We start from the raw sequence: 23,412 nt of genomic DNA, 5'->3' as shown, positions 1-23,412 counted from the left end.
ATGGCATGTTGAAACAGTCCCTGAAGTACAAGATAGAAAACCACTTTGCAGGTGATAGCTGGAACCAAGCCAGAGTGCTGAGACAAGGTCAGTAGCTCAACCCTATCTGAAGTTGGACTCTCTCTCCCCTCCCCACCCCCAGCTGGCGTCATGCTCTTTCAGTTTAGGAGCAAATGGCTACCAACAGATTTGATCAAAATGAGGTCACTGGACATTATCCAGGGAGGATACTATATGGAGTCGTGCAAGGATCACAGGCACAGTTTTGTCCCATTCCCAATCAGCTAATGGAAATAACAGGATATGAATTATCTACTTCAAATCAGAGCAATTTACCTTCTTTCCCATCAAAGATTGCTCTCTGTCCTATTTCTAGCATCAGAGAAGCAGTAACAAGCAGAGCACAGTTCCATCTGACACATCTAAATAGATTTCTAAAATAGGTTTGTTTTTATATTCCCATTTATATTTCCACAGACTTGCTTTGCCTATGGATGGTAATGATCGGAGTTGGGGAAGTGGGAGGAATGCTACCATTTGATTTGACAAGTGTTCCCAGGATCTATTTCAGGATCACAGTAAGGGAAATTCACTCTTGTCTCTTTCTGGAAAATTCTACTGTACACACAGCAAAAGAACCGAAACAAATACAGAACATAAGAACGGCCGTACCAGGTCAGACCAAAGGTCCATCTAGTCCAGTATCCTGCCTACCGACAGTGGCCAATGCCAGGTGCCCCAGAGGGAGTGAACCTAACAGGTAATGATCAAGTGATCTCTCTCCTGCCATCCATCTCCACCCTCTGACAAACAGAGTCTAGGGACACCATTCCTTACCCATCCTGGCTAATAGCCATTAATGGACTTAAGCTCCATGAATTTATCCAGTTCTCTTTTAAATGCTGTTATAGTCCTAGCCTTCACAACCTCCTCAGGTAAGGCATTCCACAAGTTGACTGTGAGCTGTGTGAAGAAGAACTTCCTTTTATTTGTTTTAAACCTGCTGCCTATTAATTTCATTTGGTGACCCCTAGTTCTTGTATTATGGGAATAAGTAAATAACTTTTCCTTATCTACTTTCTCCACATCACTCATGATTTTATATACCTCTATCATATCCCCCCTTAGTCTCCTCTTTTCCAAGCTGAAAAGTCCTAACCTCTTTAATCTCTCCTCATATGGGACCCGTTCCAAACCCCTAATCATTTTAGTTGCCCTTCTCCGAACCTTTTCTAGTGCCAGTATATCTTTTTTGAGATGAGGAGGCCACATCTGTATGCAGTATTCAAGATGTGGGCGTACCATCGATTTATATAAGGGCAATAATATATTCTCCTTCTTATTCTCTATCCTCTTTTTAATGATTCCTAACATCCTGTTTGCTTTTTTGACCGCCTCTGCACACTGCGTGGACGTCTTCAGAGAACTAGCCACGATGACTCCAAGATCTTTTTCCTGATTCGTTGTAGCTAAATTAGCCCCCATCATATTGTATGTATAGTTGCAGTTATTTTTTCTAATGTGCATTACTTTACATTTATCCACATTAAATTTCATTTTCCATTTTGTTACCCAATCACTTAGTTTTGTGAGATTTTTTTGAAGTTCTTCACAGTGTGCTTTGGTCTTAACTATCTTGAGCAGTTTAGTATCATCTGCGAACTTTGCCACCTCTCTTTTTACCCCTTTCTCCAGATCATTTATGAATAAGTTGAACAGGATTGGTCCTAGGACTGACCCTTGGGGAACACTACTAGTTACCCTCCCCCATTCTGAGAATTTACCATTATGATATAGTTTCTGGAGTATCATGGATTTATGATAAGTATGGTGCCAAGACAGTCAATCATGGGCCTAGGCTGATGATGAATCATATTATATACAAGGTCTCATCTCAGAAGCATGTTAACAAAGGAGAAAGATGATTGTAACTGAAAACAGGTGATGTTACAGAAACAAGGTTTCAGTTCTTAGTGAATTCAGTTCAAGACAATTCGATCATCCAGAATAGAAATGGAAATTTACATCCAAGAATCAGGTTTATTTTGTTAGGGGAAATTACCTGTGCTCTACAGTAGGAGAAATTATGCTTGTTCTTCAAAGTAAAGGTGACAGAATCTGTGACTTGGCAGAGGTATATAGAGTTTGAGCAAATGAAATTTAATCCTGTTGGTGGGGTTGCAGCATGATACCTCTGTGACCAGAGCATAGCCTCTCCATGGCCATTCTGCAGTGCACATGCAGGAGATCATGAACACTGGATTCAAGTAAATGCAGATTTAGTGCCACCTGCCTTGACCCACCTATAATTCCCCTTCTCCGCATCTGCTTATTCAGAGTTGGCATAGACCCTCCCTCCCTACAAGTAATTTGGGTACTTGCAGAGTTCATCAGTCTTTCCAACCATCCCAGCTGAATCTCCATATCTCTGTTACCAGCAGCTGACTCCATGTCTTTCATCTAGACATAAATATACTTTACTACTGGTGTAATCAGAACAACTCTAACTTCTGTGGAAATGCACCTGCTTATGCCAATAATGAATATGGCTCAAGCTCTTTATGTAGTCATTTTTTGGGCTTTCATCTGGTAGGAGAAGTTGTGAAAAGCGATAAAACTCCCAAGTAAACCCCCTTTAGAACAAGTGAAGCTCCTTTAGGAAATGTCAGTCCTGTGTTTGCCCAGGGAATTAGAAATCCTTTGCTTCAGAATCCAGTTTTTGCAAAACAGAATGGCATATTGCCTCTACACTAGTAGGCTGGTTGACTTGGCAGCATTCAAATGTCACTTACTATAATTTAAAGAAATTTCACAAAATGCTTATAATTAAACTGGTCAGAAGTCTGACTGAATCCCAGCAAGATCATTCTAAAGCTTCATCCTTCCAGAAGAGAAAACTGAGTACCAAGTAGTTTGTGTGTGCATATCTTTTTGAAGAGGAAAAATATCAAGCTGCTTTCTACTCTGTATGGATCTCAAGCACAGTTAGTAAGAACAGAGGTTCACTCTGCTGTTCTAGTTCAGATCTTCCCCTTCTCTTGCCTGCTGAATTTGTTGCTGCCTTCCACCCCAGAAGTGGCTGCATCATTTCAGTGATGCTCTGTTTTATTATTTGTGAAGCACTTTGGGATCCTTTTAGATGAAAGGTGCTATATAAATGAAGGTTCTATGTGCTCTCCACTTGTATTTTTTTAATTGATCTGCAGTAGGATTTAATTCAATACTGCTAGATTTTTATGCACTAAAAAAACCCTTTAATATTGCATAATTCAATATTTCAAATGTTCATGTTGTATATTTTAACCTTAGCTATGTCTAGACAGATTTCCTGGGTATGGCTAAACAATTTTGAAAGAAAATTATGAGCTGACTTTTTTTGCACTTTCATAAACAGAATGTTTCCATTATATATGTTAGAAACAGAACAAATGGAAATTGCAGACATAGGAAATAAAGTGCAGTTTTTTCAACGATTTTGCAAACCTTTACTTCAGAAAATAACAGAAAATATTGCTGGGAAATAACTTATCTTGCAGTCTTTGGAAATGCGATGTGAATATTGCTAATGCATAGATTCCTAACTAGAACAGTAGAACCTGAAGCTTGAGATTTTGCTGTCAGTCCTAGTTCCTGAGGTAAGGAACTTCCTATCCCAAGCAATCAAAAATGGTAAGTCAGACTCCTTTCCCCTTCCAAAAAATCATGATTGTTTAAAAAAAATCTCATTTTAAGACAAAAATCACATTTTGTTGAAAATCAATCACCAAATACATAAAAATAAAGGCTTCCCTATTTACTGCCCACAGGGACTCCACTTATCTTCCCCTATATTCTAGGGTGCATGCCATTCAGTCCCCCTCCATAACTAATCATGGAGGATAGGTAACTACTCCAGTCCCATTCTTTCTCCATATCTCTTCAGTCCTCTGTGAAGCCCACCCTCTTCCCTAGGCTTCAGAGCCTGAGCCGCAATTTCAAAGCACTGTCTGCAAAGTTATTTTTAAAGCACAAGTTCTACTAGCATAAGTCTGTTGACCCGGGCTGTGAATTTCACTTCCACAGGCTATATAGACATACCCTAGTAGGCCACAATCTACCTGTGTGTACCATGCTTGTATACGCACAGTATGTGGCAATATGTTATAGATGCGTGATGGCAGAGATTAAGTACACATTTTCTCTTTTTCCCCAAAGTGGACCTGAATCATGCAGTATGAACTTGCTGCTAAGGTTGGTGATGAAAACAGCTTTCTTTTCCAATACAGACGCGTGTCTTTTCTAATCTAACCTACTGCCCAACATGAGAAATAATGTAAAGAGGATTTGAATTTCCTGTGCAAAATGCAGGACGTTGCATCTGAGATTTTCAATGACATCTAGGAGATTTTAATATCCTAATCTCATTAATTTATTGGGAATTTGGAGTTCAACTCCCTCAGGAAGCTTTGAAAATCCTGATCCACCTATTGGTGTGTTGGCTTCTAATGCTGTATACTAAGGAAATGTTCAGTAATTAAAACATTCACGTGTGGGACGAGAAGAGGGTGGCTTATTGGAATGAACTATGAAAATTAGAATATTGAAGTTATTAGATTATATTTTTATATCTGTCTCCACATCTCTGTCCCTTAATTGGGCAAAAGTGACTTGAGAATACTCAAGGAAATACTTCTTTAAAACATATTTGGCATGTTTACACACCTACTTTCTAGATAAATAAACTCTTAAAGTTGGGATAAAGTCCTACACATCCACTGACATAACATATATGTCAGCATCTCTTGGCAGGTCATGAATGTTGCTTCCTGAACTCTCCAGATGAGAGAACCACAAAGCTAGGAGATTTTACGGAGTGAGCTTTAAAGGAGTTTTCAGAATGGCCACCCAGGAAAGTTCCACTCTGAGTTTATGTCCGAATTCTGCTTCTTATGCACTCTCTTCAGAGACCTTGTTGTAATCTTGATTTATGGCACACAGTCAGCACTACTACGACAGATTTTTGTTGCTCAGGTCTGGTAACTAACTGTTCCCCTGGTGCTTGTTAGGTCTCCTTTCAGATGGCTGTCAGTTTTACAGTTTTAAAAGATAGTCCATAGTGAGGTGACTTGCGATGCTATTTTAAGTTATACAAAATGTGTTGTGGCTGCCAACTTTTGTTTTTCCCCCCCCCCCCTTTACAAATGTCTGTCCCCTAAAAATGCATGCAATACTGTTTTTATAGTAATTGTTTCATTTTTTGCAAAAATCTGTCACTTTTTTTCATTTGTTACCATGTATAATGGTGAAGAAATACTAAATTCAGTTTGCTAGTAGTCTTTTAAAAAATTGTCAAAATATATTTTGTTTGCATATTTTTCTCTTTTTTATTATTATAGGTTATACTTTGAGGAACGGGCATAAAATCTTGTTGCACTAGTTCTCACCCCTACCTTTCTCTCTCCCCCTCCATCTCCCAAAGAAACTAAGAGCACATGAAATAAACCAGAGCTTGATAGTGTACTCTTATATATTACCTTCTGACATGGCCTCTTTGTACACATGAAAATCACTTGCTTCTGCTTTGAGTATGTCTCTGCTTAGATCCTATGGTAGGTGTGCATGTGCCTCATGCATGTGAGATCATAGTCTTTTGAATAGTAATGTTAGTTGGGGCCATGCCTGCATCCTGTGTCTCCTCATGTTCCTGTGCCCTCTTATCACGTGTGGAAATGAGCAAGAACCCAGCAAGTGTCCAGCCTACTACTTTAATTGTTTTCAAATAATTTAGTGAAGAAATCTCACGTCCATCTCCCCCCCCCCCCCCCCTCCCCCAAATGTTATATTCCCCCCCCCCCCCCCCCCCCCCCCCCCCCCCCGGCCCGAAAAGTGGAAGACTCTCCAATACACTCCATTACAATGGAGCGAAGCACTTCACACCAACCACCACACTTCATGTTGAGCTCAAAAGCATCAGGGTTCAAACATTACCAGTCGTGTGATGGGCTGATCCCCCTAACTGATGGACAAACCTGATGCCTCTTCCTCTTGAGGGAGAGCGAGAACCCAAACAGGTGCTTGGTGTGCTGGTTGTTTTTCTGAAGGACCTGCACGTTTAGGGATGCTGCTTGGCTCAGTTTACATCTCCTTGAATTATCCATGCAGGTCACTTCAGATTCAGAGGAAACAATCACCATCAAAGCAGAGACAAAAGAGTCAGCATTGCTCCATGACTCCCCTGAGCAGGCAGCATGCACTAGGATTATGTAGTGAAAAGAAGGCAGCAAAGAAGCTGCCCTGGACACAGAAAAGTGACGCTGAGAGCCAGAGCCAGACTGAGTATGAACATAGCTCCTAACACTACACAGGATCATCCTAAAAGGACATAAAATATCACTCCTCCAAAAACAGAGCTTCCACGTCCTCTGCCAAAATGGGATTGGCACAGGAGAAAGGAGTTCCAGCACCAGTACTGCTGTAAATGGCAGAATTGATCGAGAACCTGAGATATGTCCTCACAGAGTTATCAGTGTCCCCTTCAGGGACATCCTCCTCACTGAAGTGGCAACCAGCACCAGAACCAGTACAGAGGCCATGTCATTCAATTACACCACTATTTGAAGAGATCTGCTCCTCTTCACCCTTGCCCAGGCTACTCGTTTTTACCTGTGGCAACTAGGGGTGCTTCAGAGAATGACCCCAAGAATGGTACAAGAGGGCTCTCACTAAGAGCTCTGCCCCAGGTGAGGCATAAATGGCACTGGGACAGCCTACCTCAGACCAGTACCCCTACAGCTTGCCATCTTGGTCTTATTGGAGACCACCATCACAGGTGTCCCAGAGAAGATGCCCCTCTTGTGCATTCAGGAAGATGATGAAATCCCACTCTCCAGTGTCGTCGTTAGGCAGGTCATCAACACCAGAGCCTGACATTAGGCCCCACATCTGGAGATAGTGGAGGAACAACTGCTGTTTCCACTGATGGACTAGTCTTCATTGTCCAATGAGGCAAGTGACACTAGCCCCATCTCCAGTGATTGATGACTTCAAGGTGTTCCATGATCTCCTATCCCACATTGTAGAGACCCTGGATGTTGAAACCATAGCCATACAGGAGAAGTCCCACAAGCTTTTTTATATACTAAGTTCTACGACTCCAGCCAGAATTGATCCCCCCCCCCCCCCCAATCCATGAGGGCATACTGGGGCTGGCAAAGGAATTTTGGCAAACCTTGACCACTGTTTCTTCCACATCTCAATGAATAGGGAAAAAGATACCAAGTGCCCCCACAGGGCTTTGATCATTTCTGCCCACACACACTCCAAATCCATGGTCCCTGGTGGTATCAGCAGTGCAGGAGAAATCCAGGTCCAGGGCCTTTCTCTCCTCGAAAAAGGTCACAAGACCAGAGGGTCACTAGAATAGCATTTTAGCCAGCCATAGTTGCAGCCAACATGGCAGCAAGGTCAATGGTCATGACTCTCATTTTGAGATGGTCCCCTTGCCTTTTAGTGCCCAGAATACCAAAAGAAGTGCAAGCCACTATCGAGGACCTGCCCTTCAAAGGGATAGAACTATTTAGCAAAAGAAGGGATGAAAAGCTCCATTCCCTGAAAAATTCATCGGCTACAGTTGCCAGGGATTTATGCACCAGAACCCTACAGAAAGCAATGTAAGTGCCAGTCCTCGCAGAGGACACTGTCCTACCATTAGGGTCAACAACATGAGTACCTGCCAAGGAAAAGATCCCAGTATCCCAAGAGAGTCCCATCGTTGGCCTTCATTGCTCACCCAGTGGCATCAGAGTAAAGGTCTTGGTCCACTATCGCATTGGACAAGTGGATGTTGGACATCATCGCCTGTGTTTACCTTATCACCTACCCAACCCACTTCCCTATCCCTCTTGAGGAACCTTTTCCATGAGACTCTGTTACAAAAAGTGGCCTCGGGGCTTTTTGCAAGAGCCATAGAGGAGGCTCCTTCGGAGTACATGGGGAGAAGAGGTTCTACTCCCCATACTTCCTTATCCAAAGGAAAAAGGGAGCCTTTGTTCAGTTTCCTCAGGTCTAGAATATGACAAATATATTCAGCGTCTCAAGATTCAGGATGATAATGCTTACCTCCCTCAATCCATCTATGCAGGCCTAAAACTGGTTCATTGCTCTCAGCTTACAGGATGCGTACTTCCATATAGTCATCCACATGACCCACAAGAAGTGTCTGAGATTCACAGTGGGGCCAACTCACTATCAGTACAAGATACTGCCATTCTGATTCTCTATGGTAATGAGTCTTCACAAAATGCAGTGTGCTAGGGGCTCACCTGAGAACACAGGGCCTTAAAGTTAACCCTTATCTGGACCACTGACTAATCAGATACAGCTCTCAGCAGAAGACGGTGGAATATGTTTACTATATTCGCCCAGCTGGGCCTCGAGTGAACTACAAAAATAGTCTTGCATCCCATCACAAACACTAGTGCTCATAGGAGCTACAATAAATTCCAGGTTGGAGAGCGCGTACCTACACGAGGACAGCTTCTGCTCAACTTAAAATCAAACCTGGCTACGACTGTATGGATTTGCCTCAGAGTATTAGGCCATATGTCTGCATACACTTACATGAGGCTACTTGCAAGACTTCTCCTGGCTCAGGTCAGTCTACCCTCTGGTGAGCTGCCAGAGGACAGGAAGGTCTCTGTTCCACTTCATATCCTCTCAGAACTGACATTGTGAGTAGAACCCCAAAACATCCAAGAAGGTACCATTCTCAGCCCCTCCCCCAACAAGAACTTAAATCACAGAGATGTGTCAGATACAGGGTCGGGAGCCCATCTGGACCACCTACAAATGCAAGGGACCTAGTCTCTGGAAGTCATAGGATTTAACATAAATGTCATAGAACTCAGAGCCATCAGACTATCCTGTATGACATTCTACAGTGCAGATCCTGATGAACAAAACATCTGTGATGCATTATATAAACAAGCAAGGAGGTGCCTGCTCATTGCCCCCCTCTATGGAGGCCAACAAAATTTGGACATGGTGCAACCAGCACAGGATAAGCCTCTTCATTTTCTGAGAGTCAGCAACAACTCCGTGGACTTCCTGAGCAGACAATCTGTGACCAGTCATGAATGGTTCCTGTGGAGGTTCATCATCGAGTTGATATTTCATTGTTGGGGGATTTGGGTGATAGACCTGTTTATTACTAAGGACAATGCCTGATGTCAGAACTTTTGTTCCAGAAGGGCCAGGAGTGTGGGATTGCTACCAGACACTTTCCTTTTGCAGCGAAATCAAGACCCCCTTTACTTCTTTCAACCAAGTCTTCTGATCCCTAGTGTGATATCCAAAATCAAATGAGACAGAGCCATGATCATTCTTATAGCTCTTTACTGGCCAAGGCAATTTTGACTGACACACTTGTCGTAGATATCCATTCATATACCTACTCAGCTCCCAGACTGCCTGAACCTGATTTCACAGCACCACAATCAGATTACTTCTTCCATATCCAAAGTTCCTGAATCTGACAGCCTGGATGTTGCTGGTTAAGTACCACGGACAGGGACTGTTCCAGACAAGTTCAGGAGATCCTGATACAGAGCTGGAAGGTATCCACTAGAAAGACTTATTTGTCTAAATGGAAGAGGTTCTATAATAGCAGTCCAGCATAACCTGAACCCTATGCAGACTTAAGATCCTTGACTACTTCCTGCATTTGAAATACATTGGCCTTTCATTCAACTCCATTAAGGTCCACCTCATAGCAATCTCTGCATGTCATCCACCTGTTCAGTTATGCTCCATCTTCTCCCACCTGATAGTGTTGAAGTTCCTTAAAGGTCTGTGACATACTTAACCAGCAGTCAGAGAACCTGCTTCTGCCTGGGACCTCAGCATTGTCCTCTTGAGACTCCTGAGGTCTCCCTTTGAGCCTTTTTCAGAATACTCCCTACTTCACCTCACTTTCAAGACTGTCTTCCTTTGCTATCTCTTTGGCTGAGAAAGAGAGTGAATGAGTTCCAAGCACTTATAGATCACCCTCCCTACATGATGTTTCATAGGGACAAGGTGGTGGTGAAATCTCACCCTAAATTAATCCCCAAGCTGATCTCACAGTTCCATCTGAATCAATCAGTTAACCTGCCTGTTGTCTTCCCAAGGCCCCACACTATGTCAGGAGAGAAGTTACGTACACTGGACATTTGCAGAACTTTACTATATTGACAGAACCAAACTGTTCAGGTTGTCTCTCCAGTATTTCTGACTATAACTGGGAGTTCTGAAGGTCAGACCATCTCATCACAATGTGTGTCTCGTTACAAGTTGGCTGGTGTACCTCTCCCACTGAACATCAAGGCTTGCTGCACCAGAGCTCAAGCAACATCCTCTGACTGCTTCAGAAATGAGCCAATTTCCTTGAGCTGCAAGACAGTGACATGGAGTAACCCACTAACATTTGCATTATACAATGGACTTGGCATCTGCCCTGGCTGCTAAATTTGGGAGAGCAGTATTATAATCTCTGTTTGACTGATGCAGCTGATACTCCTCATCCCACTGTTCAGAAGAGGTACTGTTTACCAGTCACTGCAGTGGGGATTCACATGACACATACTCAAAGAAGGAAGAGTGGTTACTTACTCCACAGTAATTGTGGTTCTTCCAGATGTTGGAGTTAGTATGTATGTATCCCACAAACTGCCTTCATCCTTATTTTTCAGACTCTCCAGCTAGCAAGGGAGCCGCATCACCTTTTATGCACCTACAAAAGAGCATGAGGAACCAGAGGGCATGTGTGCAAACCTGACAGACTCTGCAATTTAAAAATATCCAATTTCACGTGCATGAAGTGCATGCATGTCTATACTGGAATCCACACTAACAGTATCTCCATGAACCACAGTTACTGTCCTGTAAGTAACTGTTCTTAATGCAATTTTCTCTCTATTACAGCTTATGCACACAAATTATATGACTTACATGTGCAAAATTCACTTTGAAGCTTATTTAGTGATGCCTCTATAGGGAGCTTATATAATTATCTTTGTTCCTGAGCTTACACTATCCTGATTCAATTTCTTTGTACCATTCATGGAGTATTGATCCATAAAGCCCTGTATGGTTTGAATCCTGTTTACTTTAGAGACTGTTGCTGTCCTGCTATAACCAGTCAGAGGGTGGCTTAAAGAACCAGATCCTCAGCTGAAGTAAATCATTACTGACTTAATGGAAACTGTCATTTTACACCAGTTGAGAATCTGGCACAGAATCTTTAGATGTGTCTGCCTCTTGGCTGAGGGTTCACAGTGAAAGGCCCTCAAGTCTGGAATGAGCTTTGTCCTCTGCTCTGACTGAACTAGAGATGTTGATCTTCTGGGCACGTAACAAGGAATGTCTAATTTCCTGAGATTTTTTTCTGACTGGAGTGGAGATGAGTGAGAACTTGTGGAAGTCTTTGTTTTAGTGAGCTAAGAAGCTTCTTATACATTGATACTGAGTCAGTCTGCACGCAGTTTTTTAAATGCACTGTACAGGTACACTGTGTACTTATAAAGAAGTAAATGTAGTGCAGTGTAAGTGGTTCTGAGCTATTACTGTTTGTGTGGGGAAGTGATAGGGGCAAAAACTCTGCAAGTGATTTGCATGCCCAAAGTTACAGAAACAGTATGTACAAGCTGTTTGGCATTTTGAATATCTTCTCCATAATATAAGCACATTTTTGAGTTCACTTTAACTGTAAGATAAAGTCTCCTTGGTCTAGTTAACCTTCATACCTCTTTGGCCTTGTGTTCATTATTTTTGTGCCAAATATGTTACAGTACGTTATATCAGTCAACTTCATTGACCACTTGCCATTCTGTTTATATATTTTGTCATTATTTATTCCAATTAGACATAACTTTTTGGTAGATAGGCACTGGTGCTTCTTGGCAGTGCTTTAACCTGCATTTGAATAGTCTGTGGTTTGAAGGAAGAGACAGTCATTAGAAATTTTTATCAAGAATGCTTTTTCTTCATTCTTTCAGCCTTCTTACTTCTCCAGCATGTTCTGTTTTCTTCAACTCTTCTTTCTTTCTACTCTTCTGAAGTTGTTCAAATCTGTTTGTTTTTTTAAATCTGGCACTTTTGTTTTCAGTTTTTAGTGCAGCTAATGTAGGTTCTTTTTTAACTGCTGCTAAAGACACTACTGAAACTTCTTTGGAACAGGACTGCTTTCCCCATGACTCTTCAGGAACTCTGGCCTGAGTGAATAGAAAGCTCCTCTGACCTAATGGACTGAAGTGAGATGTCTTGATCATTTTAAGGGAGGTGACTGATGATGACCACAAAGTCACCTCCTTAGGTGGTCGTTGCTTCACTAGAGCAAAAGAGCTTGCTTTTCACAGTAGGCTCTTTGACTGACTATGATTCTGTGTTGCTTGTTAAGTTGCTCTTGTGGTGTCCCTCCTTTGACTCACTTGGAACTTCTGAAGTTTCTCTTGGATCTGCTTCACTGTTTGCTGGAACTGGTGCATCATTGCTGTTAACTGGTTCTCTTCCTTCCTAAGTGAAGAGATGGCTGAAGCCCAGAATCTGCTACTTCATGTGTTGACAGTTCCAGTACTGGAATTATGCAGAAGCCTGCTGAAGTTAAACCCTGGTAGCTACATTGTGGTGCATGGCAGTTATTGGGGGGGGAGGAGGGGAAAGGAGGAAATCACCTTTTTTGGGACTGGGCTCTTTTTTTCCCTGCCACTTATTATGGAGAGCTATATGCACTGTAACAGGAAATCACAGATAAATAGAAAAGGAATTTTTTCCATATTTGATCACTGTCATATTTGAGAGATTCTGTACATTGATAAATACCTTATATTTCCGAAAGTAGGATTTATTCCCTCTGGGATTGACTTTTAATTTTCCTTTTTTTTTTTTTAAGAATGCTTTATTGATTGAGAACGCCTGCTACTTTGAAGAGCTTGGATTTTTTTAAAAGTTCCCTGGTAGCAATAGCATATAAAAAGGCAAGATCAATTAATATAGATCACTCTAACAGCTACATCTAATTTTAAAGATAGGTAAATCACTAAAATAGTGCAAGTGTCAGAATATAATAAAGAAGCTGCCATTTAGGAAGCTGCCATTTTGACAGCTTTATGAAGCAGATTATTGAAAGCAAAATCAAGTCTCTCTCAGAAAAATTGAACAAAGTTTCAAAGTTGTTTTTAAGGTACCCATAGTGTCATGTCTGTGTTACTTTGATATAGCATAAAATCACTCTAGAATGCTTATAGCATCCAGTTTGTGTCTCAGTATCTGAAAAGTGTGGTTACCACAGCTGTTATGTGCTGTTGATACTCTTAATAGAAATGGAAGGGGTCCACAAATGGGAACAGGAATAGTTCAGTGGCTCAAGGATATTAATTACCCAAAATAAGGTAAACAAATAGATGGTACACCAGAAAAGAGGAAGCAAATGTAGCAATTTCATTGGTGCAACATTCTGAAGTGATCATAGATAGTATATATGAAGCATGGCGATGAGATAATTTTCTTCCCTTTTCCTAGTGTTTAAGTTAAATAGGGGTCAAGTACAAAAGAAGGGGTTCACTTACATAGGATCTCCTGTAGTTCATAGGCATTTTGCCTGAGAAAGGACTGTGCGATGGGATCTATAGGATGAAAATAACCCTGGTACAGACTACTGTTATAAGGTATGCTCTGTACTGCTTGAGCCCTGAACTGTAGCAACTGCACCCCTGTCACAATCACAAGAATGGAGTTGAGACTTGTGCAGTGTCTTTAACAAGCCAACACAAAGGGAGGGAGGTTTGGGAACAAGGTAGAAAGGAAGTATGGGATCAATGACTATGCAAATCCAATGGCACTAGTGCTTGCAGTGGTGGCTGCTGTTCCAGTATCAGTGCTGGAGTAGTGACCATGGAGGGGCTGTGTTATAGCCTACAAATCTCTCTCTGGGATGGGAGTTGGATTCCATCCGGCCCCTGCCCTAATTTAGTGTGTTACACATATCAGAGTAATTGGGAATTGGATAATTGTCACCCAAAGAAACTAGCTAATAGGTCAAATAAGTCACAACAGGAAGCAGTAAAACAGCTTAATCCCATGTGTTGGAACCAGCTGAGATGGAAATATCCGTAGCACTCCTTTGAAATTTTTTTGGCCACAAAATCTGACCAGAGAGTAACTCCTCTTTGTCCCTACCAGTTGGCATGCTGCTGCTTGTTGACAGCTTCCATTTGCCCTTCCCTAATTCCTCTTCCACTGTCATCTCCTCTCCACTTCACACTCCACCTGCTCAGCTCTTCCTCAATTTCCAGTTGCTCAAGGACTCCCCTTTCTCTCTGACTCCATTCCCAAATTAAACAAAGTAAATTTGGAATTAAGAGGTTAATGTTGATAGGTTTAATTAAGTGGTGTTGTCTCTGGAGGGAAAATTATTGTAGTAATGCTCTTCTTAAATCAAAGAGATTAATATAGGTTGGATTTTTTAGCGCAGAAGGAGGTCAGCAAAGCCAATATAGAACACATTGCCCTTAGAATATTACATCTCATCATCTTTGTAGAATTTAAACTAAAACATTTAACAGTATATTGAGCCTAATTCTGCAGTACCTCACACACATTTAATCATCACTTACACCAGTTCTAGCTGGGTGGAGAACAGCAATAAATTACAGTGGTAGCATTTCAGAAACATTTGACACAATTGTAAATAACTATGGAATGTGCAAGACAGTGAAGAATCAGGTTAATTAGGTTTTGGAAAATACAATTTCATTGTCCTTTTATATAGTTTGTGTTTTGATTTGCAAATATAAAATTATAACATGGATTAGTGTAGTGTGAGAGTACATAAGAATGGCCATACTGGGTCAGACCAAAGGTCCATCTAGCCCAGTATCCTGTCATCCGACAGTGGCCAATGCGAGGTGCCCCGGAGGGAATGAACAGAACAGATAATCATCAAGTGATCCATCCCCTGTCGCCCATTCCCAGATTCAGGCAAACCAGAGGCTAGGGACACCATTCCTGCCCATCCTGGCTAATAGCTATTGATGGACCTATCCTCCATGAATTTATCTAAGTTCTTTTTTGAACCCTGTTGTAGTCTTGGCCTTCACAACATCCTCTGGCAAGGCGTTACACAGGTTGACTGTGTGTTGTGTGAAAAAATATTTCCTTTTGTTTGTTTTAAACCTGCTGCCTATTAATTTCATTTGGTGACCCCTAGTTCTTGTGTTATGAGAAGGAGTAAATAATACTTCCTTATTTACTTTCTCCACACAAGTCATGATTGTATAGACTTCTATCATATACTCCCTTAGTCGTCTTTTTTCCAAACTGAATAGTCCCAGTCTTATTAATCTCTCCTCGTATGGCAGATGCTCCATACCCCTAATCATTTTTTGTTGCCCTTTTCTGAACCATTTCCAATTCCAATATATCTTTTTTGAGATGGGGCGACCACATCTACACGCAGTATTCAAGATGTGGGCGTACCATGGATTTATATAGAGGAAATATGATATTTTCTGTCTTACTATCTATCCCTTTCTTAATGATTACCAACATCCTGTTCGCTTTTTTGACTGCTGCTGCACATTGAGTGGATGTTTTCAGAGAACTATTCACAATGACTCCAAGATTTTTCTTGAGTCGTTACAGCTAATTTCATTTTATATGTATAGTTGGGATTATGTTTTCCAGTGTGCATTATTTTGCATTTATCAACATTGAATTTCATCTGCCATTTTGTTGCTCAGTCACCCAATTTTGAGAGATCCTTTTGTACCTCTTCGCAGTCTGCCTGGGACTTAACTATCTTGAGTAGTTTTGTATCATCTGCAAATTTGCCACCTCACTGTTTACCCCTTTTTCCAGATCATTTATGAATATGTTGAATAGGACTGCGCCCAGTACAGACCTCTGGGGGACACCACTATTTACCTCTCTCCATTCTGAAAACTGACCATTTATTCCTACCCTTTGTTTCCTATCTTTTAACCAGTTACCCATCCATGAGAGGACCTTCCCTCTTATCCCATGATTGCTTACTTTGCTTAATAGCCTTTGGTGAGGAACCTTGTCGAAGGCTTTCTGAAAATCCCAAATACACTGTATCCACTGGTTCCCCCTTGTCCACATGCTTGTTGACCCCCTCGCAGAATTCTAGTAGATTGGTGAGGCATGATTTCCCTTTACAAAAACCATGTTGACTATTCCCCAACAAATTGTGTTAATCTCTGTGTCTGACAATTTTGTTCTTTACTGTCGTTTCAACCAGTTTGCCCAGTACTGAAGTTAGGCTTACTGGCCTGTAATTGCAGGGATCAACTCTGGAGCCCTTTTTAAAAATTGGCGTCACATTAGCTATCCTCCAGTCATTTGGTACAGAAGCTGATTTAAATGTTATGTTACAGACTACAGTTAGTAGTCCTGCAATTTCACATTTGAGTTCTTCAGAACTCTTGGGTGAATACATTCTGATTCTGGTGACCTATTAGTGTTTAGTTTATCAATTTCTTCCAAAACCCTCTAATGACATCTCAATCTGGAACAGTTCCTCAGATTTATCACCTAAAAAGAATGGCTCAGGTTTGGGAATCTCCCTCACATCGTCATCTGTGAAGACCGATACAAAGAATTCATTTAGTTTCTCCGCAATGGCCTTATCATCCTTGAGTGCTCCTTTAGCATCTCAGTTGTCCTGTGGCCCCACTAATTGTTTAGCAGGCTTCTTGCTTCTGATGTATTTAAAAAAATTTTTTTTTTTTTTTTTGCTATTACATACGTATGTCTCTAAAGTGTAGGCAGAGGTGAGCAGGTGGATGGGAAAAATCAGAGGTGGCCTGAAAGCAGAGATGACAGAAGAGACAGACTGATCAGGTCATAGAGCAGAACACAAAAGGGCAAAAGCAGTGAGATTGACCCTCCATTTTAACTTTTTTAACTTTGTATTGTGTTTTTATTTTAGTTCTTATCTTTTATACCTTCTCAACTGCCAACCATCTCAAAAATTTTAATATTTAAAATTCAATACAATGATCTTTTCAATCTTTACGCTGTAGACCAGGTTAGAAAGAGATGGAGGAGATGCCCTGAATTAAAAATATTTAAAATCAACATTTGTAACTGCACCTTTTTTCATTTCTTTTTATTTTATCTTTTAATGAGACACACCTAAATAGATTTAAAATCAGATTTAACTTTTGTTCTTTTTAATCTGTTACGTAATTAGTCATTCTGGCAGACATTTTAAAATTGCCCAGGGCATTTAATTGTGATGAAAAGCTGTTTAAACCTGATTTAGTGAATGGCCTGCATCTGGAGAAAAAATTATAGGAAGTCACTTAAAATACAACAATGCCATTTATAAAGGACTTTTGCTGGTGACTCAGTGGTTCCCAGGGAATTATAATCTTGGCACAATTGATTTGAAATAGAACATATGAATAGGTGTTTATTGCTCACATATAATACAGTTGACAATGAAGTCATTTGAGACAGGTTAACAGCTATACATTCTTCTTATAGGCGGAGCTTTAGCGCCACCTATAGTTAAGGTTTCCTGATACTTCTTATATTATATTATTATTATTATTATATTATATTACTTATTATATAGCATTATAAGAGCCAGTTTTCAGTTTCTCATAACTTTTGCCAAACTTTAACCATTTGGCCTAAAATTGTCTATGGTAGGTATTTCCTCAGGCTGAATTTTTGTGTGTGCAGAAAGTTTCAGCTAAAATAGTTAAACTGTTTTTAAGAACAAGATTAGGGGAAAATGCCCTTTTTTTTTTTTTTTTTTTTCCTTTTTTTAACAAAAATTTTACAGCCACTTCACTGAGAAGTTCTAGCACCTCCAAGCTTTGGTGCAGGGCTTTGAAGTTTGTTATGGGGGTGCACTGGTGCCAAGGTTGAGCCTTTTCTTGTCCTCATGAAAATTTGTCCAAGTTTGGACAAGTTATGAGCCTGTGAAAAATAGTAGTAAGCACATGCTCAGTAGAGGCTTCTTAGATTTTTAGCAGCTAAATTCCCTGAAGATTCTGTCTGCACTAGGCATGCTCCAGCCTGGGATTTAGAAGGATTTTCCTGCAATCACAGCTCTGGGCTGGTGTGCCATGCTGAGTTTGGGTTCAGGCACCTGACCTGAGAGCCTGTTGGGCGCCAGGCAGCATGGAAGAAAAAGCTGCCTGATTGGACTGCAAAGGGGTCAAGATCTGAACCTAAGAGGAGGAGGAGAGGAGACTTGGACAAGGACCCTGGGGGAGCAGGGAAGAGACTGGGACTGGAGCCTGATGGGTGGGGGAGAGAGAAATTGGGACTGGAAGTTGGGGTGTTTGGGAAGCCTGGAACTGGCTGGACCAAGAGACTGGGACAAGGGGGTGGGTTAATGAGATTGTCAATGAGGAGCCTGGGGAGGGAGATAGGGACATAGTCAGTGGGAACAGAGAAAGAGGTTGGGGACAGGGAAGGTGACTGTAGGCTAAAATGGTGGGGGAAAACAGATCTAATGAGGAACTTGTGGGGGATTGGACTGGGACTAGTTGGACAAGGAGCTGGTGGGGTGGGAACTGAGAACAGTTAGGCAAGGAGACTGGGACTTGGAGCAGTGAGGAAATTGGGATGGGAAGTCCAGAGGGGGAGTCTAAGACTTGCTGGGCAAGGAGACTGAGACTGGAATGAGAGGCCTGAGGAGTGGAGATTGGGACTGGCTGGGTAGAACTGGTGAGAAATTTTCTGACTAATGAGACATCAGTTTGCTGAAGCAAAATGTTTAGTCTAATCTGTTAGAGATTTGACAAAACTTTAGTTGAAACACAGGCAGGTTTCCATGGTGAACCTCTCTGTTTCAGGTTCCATGTTTCTGGCAGGTTCCCTGCTCTGTGGCAGCTGCCCTAGGAACCCCTGCTGGAACTGAAACTCCCAATGTTGCTAGGCTCTGTGGCAGGGAGTCATGGGGCTGTCAGATCTGCTCACTCCATAGAAGTAGCCCGGGTCATACTGGTTGGAGCTGGGACTCTAGGCTGTTAGTTTCTCTGGTCTGCAGCAAGGAGGTTGCTGGGGCTCTGTATGATAGCTCAAGCCATGGCTCTCAGGACTTCCAGGGTCCTTCCTGCAGTGCTGGGAGCTTGTGAGTCCTAGGACTGGCTTCCAGGGCCCCCGGGTCTGGAGCAGGCATGCCATGCACACTGTCCTACCCCTCCCTCCCCGCCCCCCAAGTGGGCAGCCTGTAGGCACAGGAGTCTTGAATCCATGGGGTTCCCTGACCGTGGGGCTCAAGCAAGGAGTCTAGCAGCCCGGAGAGCCACAGCTCCAGCCAGGGCTACCCAGAGCTGGCAGGCTCCCTAGCACTGAGTGTTGAATTGAAATTGACATTCTTGTCAATTTGACAGCTCCTATTCACCCAATAGCAGTTGTGAAACTGACAAAAATATCAAATCAGGAACACCATATTTTGATATTTCTGAAATAGTTTTCAGGGATCTCCAGTTCGCTGAGAATTTTCAGTAAATTTGCTTTTGTTCCTAGTCAGAATGAAGGCAAATGAGAAAATACCAAAATTTCTAGCAAACGGAAATCCCTGAATTTTGGCCAGATGTATGGGCAGATGCAGAGAATGGGACCAGGACAAAGAGCCAAGGTGGACAAGAGACAGGATAAGGACAGATGGGGAGAGATGGGGCCAAAGGGGTCATGCTAGAGAAATGGGGAAAAGTATCATTTCCCAGCAGAGCACACTCCCATCCAAAACCTGGAATGGGACCCAGGATTCTGGAGTCTTACCATTCCTATGCTGTCAGCAAATATCTGTGGAACCGAGTAGCAACATGTCCCTCTATAGTGCTGGTCCACATATCGAATAACAACCTAGTATTGCTATCAGTTATTCCCTTAGTGCAAGTGACAGAAGTCTGTGATGCCTGTTCCAATCCTGACGACTCATGTGAATGTCAGTGTTTGTTTTTAAAAAACTGTACAACACTACACACACAAAGTTGCATTAGAAGCATGTTAAATAAAATAAATTAATTAATGGAGATATCCTATCTCCTAGAACTGGAAGGGACCTTGATAGGTCATTGAGTCCAGCCCCCTGCCTTCACTACCAGGACCAAGTACTGATTTTTGCCCCAGATCCCTAAGTGGCCCCCTCAAGGAATGAACTCACAACCCTGGGTTTAGCAGGCCAATGCTCAAACCACTGAGCTATCCCTCCGTCCCTAAGGTTGCAAAGTCAAATGCTGAAAAGTTAGGAAATGCCAGAATGAAGGTTTTTTGTGCAACTTTAATTTGGCCCTCTTGTGCACTGTTTTTCCCACAGGACTCCTGTCTCATTCAGTGCACAGAATGGATCGTGGTCAATTAATGACAGCTGTTTAATAATTTGTTTTCTTCTAATTTCCTCATGGGTTTTAATGGGTCTCAGCACTGTAGCATGTGAGTGTTTCACAAACAATGTATCTTAGTTGTGCTTTGTTGAGGATGGGTAGCTACAAGATAAGTTGTTCCCCAACTTTTTACATAGCATTTTGCCCCATTTCCACATGTTGACCACAGATGACGTGGTTTAGACTTTGATTATAACTCTGCACACTTTGACATCAATTTTTGTAGGATTAGAGGAAAAATGACTATACTGCACTTTACTCCATTTTTTGTCAATGCCAAGTTAAAATGGAGGCTGTCATACCAAGATCTGATTAACTGGCTACATTGGAATGCTGAGACACCAGTCATGGAACTTGGCAGATAGCACATTACATGTCATCATGAAATCCTCCACCTATCCTCAATCTCTGCTGTACTTCCCTCCCCACAAAAATCTGTGGAATTTTGGAATCCTTACTTCTTGTGGATTTATGTAAAAATCCAAATAATGTATTCATTCCATCCTTTGAGACTTCAGATTGGTTGGATCAAAATTTTAAAACAAATAGAAAGAAACTTTATAGGTTGACATTAGTCCCAATTTCTTTCTGATACATGTATTACATGTGAGGATTAGAACCATGTTGCTTTAATTTAACATTTTTACTATGTTAACTAATAACTTTATATCCATCTTTCTACTGATATTTTCAATTTATTTTTGTTTTTAAGTTAGCAAAACATCAACTAAAGGGCAAATTGCAGCTGGGGAATGCATACACAAATCCAGTGAAATCAATAGAGTTGCACCTATTTACACCAGCAGGGAATTTAGCTTGAACTATTCAACTGCATTTCTTCAAATTGGTTTTTAAGAATGTAGCTAAATCTGACATGTTGTATAGAGCAGATTTTTTAAATATTTGTGGTAATTCATGTTAAGTGGATTAAAACTTTTTTTTTCTTTTTTTTTTTTTGTAGCAACTTGAATTAGTGGAACCGAGTGGGTGGATTCATGTTCCTTTAACTGATTCTCATAAGAAGCCCATTCGCACATTTATGATTCAGATTGCTGTTTTAGCCAATCATCAGAATGGAAGAGACACTCACATGAGACAAATTAAAGTGTACACCCCAGTGGAAGAAAGCTCTATTGGTAAATTTCCTAGATGTACAACAATTGATTTCATGATGTATCGCTCTATAAGATGAATCTTCTTATGAAGAAAGAATAAAAGTGATTTTGTTATCAATTTTATTTCAAATATCTTTTCCTATTAAAAAAGTGACAGGACTTATTCTTGTGGAATTGTCTCTCTATATACTTTAACTTTTTTGTGTGTAACTTTAACCTGTTTTAGTTGCGCTGTTTTTTGATTTCTAATCTGCTTTCGATAGTCACATTTTCTGTTAATTGTATTTACAAAGGCTGTAGGAAGTTTTTAGATTTTCAAAACATGTATAAAAGAACTTTCTCTTTGCTTTGCTACGAAATGGATAACCGTGGTTCACATAACATGTATATTCTTTTTTTCCAGGTGGTTTCTCCATTTGTTGTTGATAATGCATTAGAATACTTCATGGCATGACTGCATATTTTGGTTGGGTCAGTCCAAAAAAGCTGTGTTTTAATTAGGTGTATTTTTAATGAATTATTACTACTGTATTTTTTTCTGGGTATGGGATGTTCATTCTTTTAAGAGGGTTCTTTATGTCTTTGAAATGACTCCACTGTGGTATTGTGCATGTCTTGTTTCTGGTGAGAAATGTATTTAACTGGGTTTTTATTCTAATAGGTCTCGATGTAGGTTTCATTTTTCTGTATAACGGAAAAAGAATTGAAATCTAGAAGGAAAGTGAATATTTCTAACTGTATTTTATATTGTCCTGTCATTACAGATATAATGTAACCATTACATCATTCTAATGTAACAATAGACATGCCAGGAATGCACAGGCAACATTCCTTAGCATTGCTTCCTGGCACCCTTTGAAGTCCCATGGATCACATAAAATAGTAAGAATTCAAATAAAAATCTGTATAAATCTGAGCAATGTTATACTTAAGTTATGGAGTTTCTTAGAAGAAAAAAGATAAGCCATTTTGAAATAAAAACCACCACAAGGCAAACAAGAAACTTGCGCATGGCCTGTTTATAACTAATGGAAGCACTTAATCTTATTTTTTAATGGGTTTTTGCATTCTTATTGTTCAGTGGTTACACTGTGATTAAAAAAAGCAAGACCAGAAAACTAACAATCTTTCTTTTAAAATCTGATATATATGGGTGGAATTTTAAAAAGCAGTCATCATTTATCTAACTCTGTCCACCCCTCCAAAAAAACCAGAACACACTGGTAAATTCCTATTGATTGCAATGGGAGCAAAATTAGGACAAAAAATTTGAAAATCACACTGCAAATAATTAAAATTGGGAAGCATAATTAAAACATGGGCAAGGCCATGTGAGAAGAGGCTAAGAAAACATGGGTGAAGACTAGAGGAAGGGCAGAGGAGGAAAAGAAGGCACAGGAGTGACGGGAGCAGGGAGGTTTAAAAAAAAGGAGGATCAGAAATGTAACACTGAGATCAATTTTATGTAACTGTATATTACATTAAATAATGTGCTACCATAAATGTGCAAATTCATCTCTGGTTGAACTCTACTGCCTTTAGTGCAGTAACATTAGGAATTAATTTTCCCCATTACGGACCTGATCCCAAGCCCACTAGAATCAGTCGAAAGATACTCATTGATTTCAGTGGGTTTTGGATTAGACCTAAGATCTATAATTCCACTTGTGGGTTCTGATTTTCCTAGAATATCTTGACAAAATTATAGCTTTTTGTATAGAGGGAAGCTCAGTATTCTTGTTGATAACTGTTTTTCCCTTTTGCTATTGTCTTATACAAAATACATTTTCTTTTCTGAGAGCAATAACTCCCAAAGGTTAGTGTGGGACTCAAAGTAGGGCTTTTATGTGCTTTATGTTACTGCAAACATGTACTATGGATTTTGGTGCTAACTGCTATGAGGAGTCCTTTTG

General features: G+C 40.8%; 1 protein-coding gene across 4 annotated transcripts in view; it reads left to right on the top strand.

Annotated features, from left to right (window-relative positions):
- The window catches only part of ANAPC10 (anaphase promoting complex subunit 10), a 69,562-nt gene extending 47,147 nt beyond the window's left edge, over positions 1-22,415 (top strand). For 2 of the 4 annotated variants that reach the window (XM_024207607.3, XM_024207605.3), the window contains one exon: positions 21,346-22,415. In XM_024207607.3, the coding sequence (XP_024063375.1) occupies positions 21,346-21,576 (231 nt within the window). In that variant the 3' untranslated portion in view covers positions 21,577-22,415. Of the gene's footprint in view, positions 1-10,706; positions 10,899-21,345 lie in introns of all 4 variants that reach the window. The other 2 variants (XR_002908540.3, XM_024207611.3) reach the window with 2 other exon arrangements.
- Positions 22,416-23,412: the final 997 nt, after the last annotated feature.

The sequence above is a fragment of the Terrapene carolina genome, unplaced genomic scaffold (assembly GCF_002925995.2).
Source record: "Terrapene carolina triunguis isolate 2854851 unplaced genomic scaffold, T_m_triunguis-2.0 Scaffold66, whole genome shotgun sequence".
NCBI lineage: Eukaryota > Metazoa > Chordata > Testudines > Emydidae > Terrapene > Terrapene triunguis.
The sequence above is the reverse complement of the archived record's forward strand: the minus strand, read 5'-3'. Positions and strand labels throughout refer to the sequence as shown.